An 11,455-nucleotide genomic window follows, 5' to 3' on the forward strand; every position below is an offset into this window, starting at 1 on the left:
CTCCCCTTCCATCCCTGGTAACCAACAAAGAAAGTTAAACCTTTCCTTGACTTTTTACACTATATTTGTCCATCTGTGATTGACTTCTTTCACTCAGTATCATGTCCTCCAAGTTCATCCATGTTACGTGGTGTTTTGCAAATTCAACATTATTCTTTAGGGTTGCAGAGTATTCTATTGTGTGTACATACCACAGTTTAGCTATCCATTCCTCTGTTGATGTGCATGTAGGTTGTTTCCATCTTTTTGCTATTGTAAGTAGTGCTGCGATGAACATGGGTGTGTGTATATCTGTTCTTGTCCTTGCTCTCACTTCTTTAGGATATATGCCTAGTAATGGCATTACTGAGTCAAATGATATATCTAATTCCAGCTTTTTAAGAAATTGCCATATTGTTTTCCACAGTGGTTGTATCATTTTACAGTTCCACCAGCAGTGGATGAGAGTCCCAATCTCTCCACATCCTTGCCAGCATCTGCCAATTTCTGTCTTGTTGAACTTTGCCATTAGTGCTGGGGTAAGATGGTATCTCATTGTTGTTTTGATTTGCATCTCTCTTGCGGTTAATGATCATGAGCTGTATACCACACTCTTAACAGTGGCTACTGCTAGGGAGTAGGATGGTGATGAAAAGTGAGGGCAGAGAACTTTTTACTTGATACATTTCTGAATATTTTTAAAATAATGAAAATATATTACTGGTATAATAAAACTTAAAAAATGGAAACTGATTGATAAGCAAAACTAAAAGAATTTAGAGTTTGACTTTCTAAATAAGTTTTGCTTACAAAACTTTTATTGTAAGTTTTGTTTACAAAATAAAATTTACATCTTCAACAGTGTAGTATATAGAACTTTAAATGATAAGTTAGTTGTGATAGGAATAACAACATATTTCCAGTTATACTGTGTACACATTTTTTTTTTTTAATGAGAAACTGTATTTGAAATGTTACAGTACTGATTCTTTTTTTTTTTTTTAATCTCTCCATAGGAATAAGAATCTTGACAATTTCCTCATGGCATTATTATACTATTTATCTCATTTTTTGGAAAAAATCTCACTGGAAAAGAAACCCAAAAGCTACATGGTGTAAGTAGGACTTTATAGTGTGCTTTATAGTTTTACCACCGCCATATAAAAACTAACATATTGTCTAGGGTAAAGAAATGATGGCAGTTTTTAAAATGGAGTATACTTAAACATTTTACATGGGAGGAGTTTGCCAGTTTTTAAAGCTTATCAAATAATTCAGATGGGAATTTGGTAACAAAATATTCCCAGTGGTACAGACCAGCACTGCCCAATAGAAATGTATTGAGAGCTATGTGTGTAATTTTAAATTTTCTAGTAGCCATATTTAAGAAATTTTTAAAGATACAGGTGAAAATAATTTTAATAGTATATTTTATTTAAGCCAGTATCTCAATGTAATCAATGTCAGAAAGTTATTAATAAGATAGTTTGTATTTTTTTCATAGTAAGTTTTTGAAATCTGGGGTCTGTTTTACACTGAAGCCCACCTCAGTTTGAACTGACCACATTTCATGTGCTCAATGGTATCTGTATTGGACAGCACAGATAAAGATGTTGTTTGTATACTTCTTATGCTTAAAAGTTCTTTTTTTAAAAACTGTAATAAAATACATATAACATAAAATTTACCATTTCTATCATTTTTATGTGTACAATTCAGTGGCATGAATTAGATTCACGATGTCATGCAACCTTCATCACTATATACTTCCAAAACCTTTCACCACGTCAGATAGACGCTCTGTACCCATGAGGCAGTAACTCCTCGTTCCTCTTTCCCTTAGTATCTGACAACCTTTCATCTGCTTTTTGTCCCTATTTTGCCTATTCTGGATATTTCATGTAAGTGGAATCACACACTATTTATCCTTTTGTGTCTAGCTTATTTCACTTACCTGTTTATAAAGTTCTTGCTAAAGGGTTTATAAGCATCTTAAAAAAAAAAACAAACACCTAATGAAACATCAACAACTAAGAATGAAAAAATAATTAACAGATGACCAAAATTACATTCTAAATCACAGAAGAAAGCAAAGTTTCTTAAGCCTGCTTCTGAAAAAATTTAACTATTTCAAGCAGAAGTGTCTCAGAACTATGCACCCAGGACAAGATCTGGGAACTCAGAGTCCAGAACAATGCCTCTCAGGCCTGGTGACCTTTCGTAAGCCATGGAACTTTCCAAGTGCCCAGGCTGCCCTCCCAGCCCATGTGGAGCCAACCCAGTGATATAGTGATTAGGAATGCTGGGTAGAGCCATTAATTTGTTGCTGCATTATGTTTTCAAAATGAAAAACTCTTGTACCCAATCAAGCCATTTTAAAACATTTTATGGATAGATAAATGTATCTGGACAGCAGTTTTGAAGAGAACCAAGTAAATAAAGCACTGCTGCTTCAGTAAAGCCATCATCCTATGCAGCTGCAGTGTTATTTGAGGACCGTGTTTCACAGCTCTGCAGCCAGAGATCATGAAATGTTTCTATGGTAGCAAGCAAAAGGGATAAAGCCAGCTGTGGGCTTAGGGGTTGAGTATTTCTCACTGTTCCTAAATAGAAACTTACTAGACTTTGCTGGTACTTAAGTTTCTATTTCCTAGGGTGTTTTCTAATTCTGAGGGTTATTGCTAATGTAGTGAAGAGATTTGTTTCATATCTTAATTTGTAGGAATGGATAATAGAGAAGGAAGGTTTAGAAAATAGACTAAAACTTACTAGGATATAGTGGTATGAGGTAGACTGTTTCTTGGAATCAATTACAGAATGACAAAAACTAAGGCAGTCCAAACCTTAAAATTACTGATTCTACAGCAGTGTGACTTTAAAAAAAAAATCACAATAACTTTTTATGAGCAGGCTTCCAATAATCAGTTGGTTTACTTATTATAATAGAATAAGTATATAATACATTGAGATATCTGCACAAAAATAAGTTAAAGAAAAAAAATATGTTTCAGTCAAACTAGTGAGAAATAACAGAGATCATAATAGTACCTGCTTCATAGAATTATTGTGCATATTAAAGACGTAATGTATATAATCTTAACCCAGTGCTTAGAATGTGGCACTTCATCCTAATGGCACTCCTATCCATTGTAGGAGGAATGCCTAGAATTTAGGACAGGCAGGTAGAAAGAGATAGAGAAAGATGCCCGAGAGACATTAAATGATTTTAGATGATTAAAAGCTCTAACTCCAGAAGAAAGAATCTTATCCCCATTTTATAGATGAAGAAGTTAAGGTTTAGAGAGGTTAAATATCTTGCTAGAGATTACATGCCTAGTAAGTGATAGAGGTGAGATTAGAACTCAGGTCTATCTAATTCCAAAGTCTGTGCTTTCACCATGGTGTGACAGTGCTCACCACAATGTACCAATCCCCTATGCTCTTTTTTAGAGTTTATCCGTTTATCTAGGTTTATCATGGTGTAGTGCCTAAGCCATTTGACCACTAACCAGAAGGCTGGTGGTTCAAACCCACTAGCCATTCCTTGCAAGGAAGATTGGGCAATTTACTTCCAGCGGTAGAGATACCACCAGAAACCCAAGGAGGGGCCGCTATGAGTTGGATTGGACTCAACGGGAAGTGAGTTTGGTTTTGGAGTTTATCAGAGTATATCCATTATCAGCGTTTATCCTTTTATAATATAGCTGCTACACAAAGACAAAATTGTATTTACGATTTTAAACATTATGGCATAAACATTTTTCAGTTATTACGATCATCATAATTATTTTTAACAGGGGCATAATTTTCCATCAAGCCAATGTATGTTAATTGGCCATATGCCTTAACCATTACACCACCAAAGCTCCTTATAAAGTATAGTGGTTAGAGTATAGACTTTTGTACCAGGCAGCCTGGGTTAAATCTCACATTAGGTTATAAATGTCAAGTCCTTCTGCAGTAAGCTAGCTATATTACTCTTATTTTTATCCCTCTATTTTTATATATTTTGGCAGTTGCCAGTTTTTATGATAGATATATAAGTAATGCATTGAATATCATTATGCTTAATACTTTCCCCTTCATTTTGGATGATTTTTTTTTTTAGCTTTTTATTGTGATTTGGGTGAAAGTTTACAGGGCAAATTTGTTTTCTATTCAACAGTTCATACATATTTTATTTTGTGACAGTCATTGCATTCTCCACAAGGTAACAATTCTCTTCCTTCCTTCCTGTTACTACCTTTTCCTTTTCCCTGTGTCCTTCTTTCCTGTGCATTCCTGCCTTCTGAGCTTTCTGCCTATGCAAATGCTACTCTTCTGATCTCTCTTGGATGATATTTTTTAAAAGAATAAATTTCCACGTGAGGGATTACTGATCAAAATTTATGATCATTTCTGTGGCTCTTGAAATTATTATCAAATATTTTTCAAAGAATCATGTCAATTTTATGTTATCAGCAATCCACAAATCTATCAGTTTCTTGCACAATTTGTCAGCATTGGGGATAATAATTATTTTTTATTATTTAATAGGTATAACATTATATCATTTGCATTTTAAAAAGATTGCTTGTTAGTGCATGTGAGCCACAAACTGGCAATATTTGAGGCAATGTTACGAACTGAAGTTTGGCAACCATATGCGTGGAATGGTTTCCAGACAGGGAGCTTTCACGTGGTCAGGACAACTCTGCCTGGAATTTTGTTCCTAGATTAGCTTCCCTTAGCTATTTTTTTCATAGTGTTTCCCTTTTTTCCACTTCAACCCATACGTTCTTTGCCAATAAAATAAAGTATATTTCTAAAAGTAGTTGAAGAATCACCTACCTCAGAATCAAGTAGGGTAATTGATTATTTTAAACGTCATTTCCTGGACTCTCCCTAGACCAGCTGAACCTTGGAAAAGGGGTCACATTAGGAAGCCACACTTTTAGCAGGCACCCTAGGCAATTTGGACTTAATCCATATGTATATTAAATTTTAAGAACCATTAGCCTGAAAGTTTCAAGGCATTTCTTGATTATTGCTGTTTGTTTTGTTTTGTTTTCAAGAGCAACAGTATCAGCTACTGATAGCTTTGGTAAAGGGTAGGGGTGGGGACTGCAGAAGGAAGCAGGGAGACAGGCATAGTGATGGCCACTAGGTGGTGTAGGGATGTGTGTTTGTGTCACATGGAAGTTGAGCTTGTAAAGCTACAGCCTGCCCACTTTACTTATCTATTCCAGAAACTCATTCCAGGGACTGACAAGTCTGATCCCATAGGATAACGTTTTGTCCTTTGAAATACCTGTGTTATCCTAAATTCATCTCTTTCCCCAACGGCGTATCTTCATGTGGTCAGTCTAGTGGGTAAAATCAGAAGGGACAGATAGTTGCCTCTGTAGTTATTTTTTATAATATTTTATTGTTTTGGGGTATTTTTAAAGTGAAAGCCTACATAGTGAATAGGGTTCCCATTTAACAGTTATTACACAAATTGTTCTGTGACATTGGTTACAATTTTCACAATGTGTGAGCATTCTCATTATTTCCATTCTGTTCTGATTCCATAGACCAGCTTCCCTTCCCCACTTCACCTTTTATCTTCACTTTTGGGTAAATATTGACTGTTTGGTCTCATGGAGTTAATTGTTTAAGGGACACATTACTCATGGGTGATATTGTTTATTTTATAATCCAAGCTATCGTTTGGCTGAAAGTTGACCCCTGGGAGTGGTTTCAATTCTAGGCTACAACGATATCTTAAGGCGATAGGGGTTCTTCTAGTCTCTATCAGTCCAGTAAGTCTGGTCTTTTTTATTTTTATGAATTTGAGTTTTGTTCTATGTTTTTCTCCCATTCTAACCAGGACGTTCTATCGTATTTCTGGTCAGAGTGGGCAGTAGTAGTAGCTAGGTACCATTTAGTTCTTTTGGTTTTAAGTTAGAAGAGGCCATCGTTCATGTGAGCTATTAGTCCTATGTACTAGTTTCTTCCTTGAGTCTTCGGTTTCATTCATTCTCTTTTACTCCAAATATATATAGACCAATAGTTGTGTCTTAGGTAGTTGCTTGCAAGCTTTTAAGACTCCAGGTGCTACTTACCAAACTAGGGTATAGCGTATTAACTTTATGAACTATATTATGCCAGTTGACTAAGTTATCCCCCAAGACTATGGTCCCAAGCCCTTCACCCCAGTTAACTAGTTCCATGAGGTATTTGGATGTAACTGGGAAGTCTCCACAACTGTGCCTCCTATGTGCTTTATTATATCAATGGATATATATACAACACACACAAACATGTGTGTGTATATATATATATGCCTATAAATACACTTAAGGAGTTTTGGTAGTGTGGTGACTAAGGCATTTGGCTGCTAAGCAGAAAGTCGGTGGTTCAAACCCACCAGCTGCTCCATGGGAGGAAGATGAGGCATTCTACTTTCGTAAAGGTTTATAGCTTTGGAAACCCAGTGAGGGTCACTATGAGCTGGAATTAACTCATTGGCAATTGATATAGATACATCTATACCTATGTGTGACGGACTCACATACGCTTTCCTATAGACATATATGTGTACAATTCTACCCATGTAACCATAAACATTTTTGGTTGTTATTACTGTTATTGCAAAATTGAATATGTTGTAGGACTTACCAGAGTTGTCCCTTTTTCTTGTGCACTTAGTGTCTTCATTTACTTTGGTCCAGTTGTACAGACTTAACCTTTATTTGCTATTGTCTTTCCCATCACCAAAAATAACAATTGCCCACTATCTAGAAAGTGATATCCCTTCCTTCCATCTTCCATCCTTAGTAAACATCAAAGAACATTTCTCTGTGCATATCTATTCCTAACTTTTCCTAATTCTGGGACCATACAATATTTGTCCTTTGTGATTGACTTATTCCATTTAGTATCACGTCCTCCAGATTCCTCCATGCTATGTTTCATGGACTCCTTATTGTTCTTTATAGTTCTGTAGTATTCTGTTGTAAAAATGTACCTCAGTTTATTTATCCATTTGTCCACTGATGTACACTCAGGTTGTTTCCATCTTTGGGCCATTGTGAGTAATGTTGTGATGAGCATCGATGTGCATGTCTATTCGTGGCACTGCTTTTACATCTCTGGGATACTGTGGTAGTTATGGTTGTGTGTCAACTTGGCTGGGCTGTGGTTTTGAGTGCTCAGTAGTTGGATGCAGTTATTCCCCATGATGAGACTGGAATCAACTCCATGGCGAAATCTGTGTGCCTTCGGGGGTGAGGGGGGATGGGGTGGCCTGCTTCCAGTACATATGGGGAAGCTTTGAGGAAGGTCTCTAGCTTTTTGGCACATCTGCATCCGGCATTTGGCCAAGTCTTCATCTCAGTGGCCTGTCGTGTTGCCTGCCAATCTTGGGATTGTTCCTGGACTTGAACCAGTGGTCTGCTGTGTGCCTTTTGATCTTGGGATTGTGCCATTCTTCTTGCCGACCTTGGTTCATAGGCCTCAACAGCCAGCAGCTGCCTGAGTTAGGAGGCACCTCTAGCTCTAGAAGGCCTGGAAAAAGAGGCAGAGCTGAAGCCCAATCAAGGGGCCTTCATCCAGCCCCTAGAGCCACACTCTGAATTTGGGCTTCTAGCCTCCTAAACTATAAGAGAATAAATTCCTGTTTGTTGTGGTATTTATGTTATAGGAGCACTAGAGAACCAAGGCAGAATTATACCTAGGAGTGGGATTGCTGGATCGTAAGGTATTTCTAATTCTGATTTTTTGAGGAAGTACCATACTGTTTTCTATACTGGTTGTACCATTTTACAGTCCTACCAGCAGCATAGTGGCTAAGGCACTTGACTCCTCACCAGATGGCTGGCAGTTCAAACCCATCAGCCACTCCTCAGAAGGAAGGTTGGGCAATCCTACTTCCGTAGTGATACTGCCTCGGAAACCCAAGAAGGGGTCGCTATGAGTCAGGGCTGACTCCACAGCACATAACAACAACAACAACAACAACATCAACCAGCAATATATAAGAGTTCCAGTTTCCCTGCAGCCTCCCCCACATTTTTTTTTAATTGTTGCCATTTTTAGAGAAATGAGAAATGGTATCTCATTGTAGTTTTGATTTGTATCTCTCTGATGGCTAAAAAATGGGAAGTTGTCAAAAATGAAATGTAATACCATAAAGATCAATATCTTAGGCATTTGTGAAGTAAAATGGAATGATACTGGCCATTTTGAATCTGAGAAACATATGGTCTACTATGACTGGAATGACAAATTAAACAGGAATGGTGTTGCATTCATTGTCAAAAAGAACATTTCAAGATCTATCCTGAAGTACAGTGCTATCAGTAATAGGATAAAATCCATATGCCTACAAGGAAGACCACTTAACACTACTATTGTTCAAATTTATGCACCAACCACTAAAGCCAAAGATGAAGAAATTGAAGATTTTTACCAACTTCTGTAGTCTGTGAAAGCTGGAAAAAAAAAGAGGATGCATTCGTAGTTGGAAAATATGGCCTTGGTGATAGAAATGATGCTGGAGACTGCATGATAGAATTTTGAAAGACCAATAAATTATTCATTGCAAATACCTTTTTTTAATAACATAAATGGTGGCTATACATGTGGATCTCACCACATAGAATACACAGAAATCAGATCTACTACATCTGTGGAAAGAGGTGATGGAGAAGGTCAACATCATCAGTCAGAACAAGGCCAAGGACTAAGTGAACAGACCATCAATTGCTCGTATCGAAGTTCAAGTTGAAGCTGAAGAAAACTAAAACAAGCCTATGGAAGCCAAAATACGACCTTGAGTATATCTCACCTGAATTTAAGAGACCATCTGCGGTGTAGTTAATTACTTAGTGTGGCTTTCCTATCCATAAGTCTTTGTAAACTCCAAGGTCGGATTTGCTATGAGCAACTGAGGAGCTCCTGATTACTAAAGTTGTCCACCTGGAGTATTTCTGTTGAGAGTGGCACAAAACAATGTTCTGGGAGGTTCCCACTCTCTCTCAGGTGCTTAGAGTTCTGATGCTGTGATTGGCTAGTTTGACCACTCTGCTGGGCTCAAAATGAGGCCTCCTACAGGCAGAACTCTCTCTGACTGATGGTTGAGGAAGATGTGCTGCTGAAAGAGACATGCGCTCCTGAAAGAGACACATGCTGCTGGGAAAGAGACGCAAGAGACACACATTGCTGAGACGCCGAGGGACATGCACTGCTGCGGGAGAGACTGTGAGAGACTTGGCTGAGAGATGGTGGGCTGGGAGAGAGACTGAGCATTTTTTCCTGAACTTGAATTGTAGCCTGGTGCTTCCCCAATAAACCCCATAATCTGTGAGTTCTGTGTGGCCACTGCAGCGAATTATTGAACCCAGGAGAGAGGTGGTGGGGACTTTGGGAGGAACGGTTGGTGAAAGGGCTGGAGGGAGGCAGCATGTTTGGCCTGGCAGGAATAGGCCTTGGGTTATTGATGGTGTCTCTGTCTTCCTTTTGAGGGGGTTAGAAGAGGTCGGAATATGTGGCCTCCTTGCCCTTTTTGCACCATCTGAAAAATAGATTTGACACATTGAACACTAATGACCAAAGACCAGAGGAATTGTGATATGACATCAAGAACATCACACATGAAGAAAGCAAAATGTCATTGAAAAGACAGTAAAGAAAGAAAAGACAAAAATAGATGATCAGAAGAGACTGAAAATTGCTCTTAAACGAAAAGTAACTAAAGTAAAAGGAAGAAATGATGACATAAAGCTGAACAGAAGATTTCAAAGCATGGCTCAAGAAAACAAAGTGAAATATTACAATGAAATGTGCAAAGACTAGAGTTAGAAAATCAAAGGGGAAGAACACGTTTGGCATTTCTTAAGCTGAAAAATTTGAAAAAAAAAAAATTCAGATCCTTGAATTGCAATAATGAAGGATTCTATGGGTAAAATAATGGTGCAGGAAGCATCAAAAGAAGATGGAAGGAATACACAGAGTCACTATACCAAAGAGAATTTGTCGGTGTTCCACCATTTCAGGAGGTGGCATCTGATCAAAAACGATGGCACTGAAGGAAGAAGTCCAAGCTGCAGGGAAGGACTCAGTGAAAAACATGGCCCCAAGAACAGACAGAATACCCATTGAGATGTTTCAACAAATGGATGCCACAATGGAAGGTGCTCACTTATCTAATCTGACCAACCAACTAGAAGAGATCCATATTTGTGGCCATTCCAAAGAAAGATGATCCAATAGAATGTGGAAATTATTTAACTATCATTAATATCACTGAAGTAAAATTTTGCTGGAAGTAATTGAAAAATGGTTGCAGCAGTACATTCACTGGGAACAACTGCCAGAAATTCAAGCTAGATTCAAAAGAGGATGTGGAACAAGGGATGTTATTGCTGATGTCAGATGGATCTAGGCTGAAAGCAGAGAAAACCAGAAAGATGTTTGCCTGTGTTTTATTGATTGACTGTGTGGATCATAACAAATTATGGATAACATTGCAAAGAATGGGAATTCCAAACACTTCATTATGCTTATGAGGAACCTGTACATAAACATAGAGGCAGTCATTCAAACAGAACAAGGGGATACTGCATGGTTTAAAATCAGGAAAGGTGTATGTCAGGGCTGTATCCTTTCACCATATCTATGCAGTCTGTATGCTGAGCAAATAATATGAGAAGCTGCAGAAGAACATGGCATCAGAATCAGAAGAAGACTCATTAACAGCCTGCAATCTACAGATGACACAACCTTACTTACTGGAAGTGAAAAAGACTGGAAGGCACTTACTGATAGAAATCAAAGACTACAGTCTTCAATATGAATTGCACCTCAACATAAAGAAAACAAAAAAAATGCAACTGGAATAGTGAGCAATAACATAATAAATGGAGAAAAGATTGAGATTGCCAAAGATTTAATTTTATTCGGATCTATAATCAGTGCGGGTGGAAGCAACAGTCAAGAAATGATGTGACGTATTGATTGTATTGGGAAAATCTGCTGCAAATGACTTCTTTAAAATGTTAAAGAGCAAGGATGTCATTTTGAAGACCAAGGTATACCTGATCCAAACCTTTGTCTTCATTAGCCTCATATACATGTGAAAGCTGGACAGTGAATAAGGAAGACTGCAGAAGATTTGATAAATGGAGAAAAGATTGAAGTTGTCAAAGACTTCATATTACTTGGTTCTACATTCAACACCAATGGGAGCAACAGTCAAGACATCAAAAGACGAATTGTATTGGGCAAATCTGTTGTGAAAGTCCTCTTTCAAGTGCTGAAGAGCAAAGATATCTTCTTGAAGACTAAGGAGCACCTAACCCAAGCTATGGTATTTTCAATTGCTTCATATGCATGTGAGAGCTGGACGATAAAAAAGGAAGTATGTTATGCCAATTGAGCTTGATGTCCCCTGCGACTATGGTCCCAAGCCCACAGGTTCAACTACTTGGTCCCTCTGGGTAGCTGGCTGTGA

At 37.8% G+C, this 11,455-nt stretch overlaps 1 protein-coding gene across 1 annotated transcript in view; it reads left to right on the forward strand.

The window, feature by feature from the left end:
- The window catches only part of PPP1R36 (protein phosphatase 1 regulatory subunit 36), a 75,498-nt gene that overhangs the window by 30,083 nt on the left and 33,960 nt on the right, over window positions 1–11,455 (forward strand). Inside the window, exon 7 of the mRNA XM_007942345.1 lies at window positions 996–1,094. Coding sequence (XP_007940536.1) covers window positions 996–1,094 — 99 coding nt within the window. The remainder of the gene's footprint in view (window positions 1–995; window positions 1,095–11,455) is intronic.

The sequence above is a fragment of the Orycteropus afer genome, unplaced genomic scaffold, assembly GCF_000298275.1.
Source record: "Orycteropus afer afer isolate SDZICR_OR568_19922 unplaced genomic scaffold, OryAfe1.0 scaffold00088, whole genome shotgun sequence".
In the NCBI taxonomy this organism is placed as follows: domain Eukaryota; kingdom Metazoa; phylum Chordata; class Mammalia; order Tubulidentata; family Orycteropodidae; genus Orycteropus; species Orycteropus afer.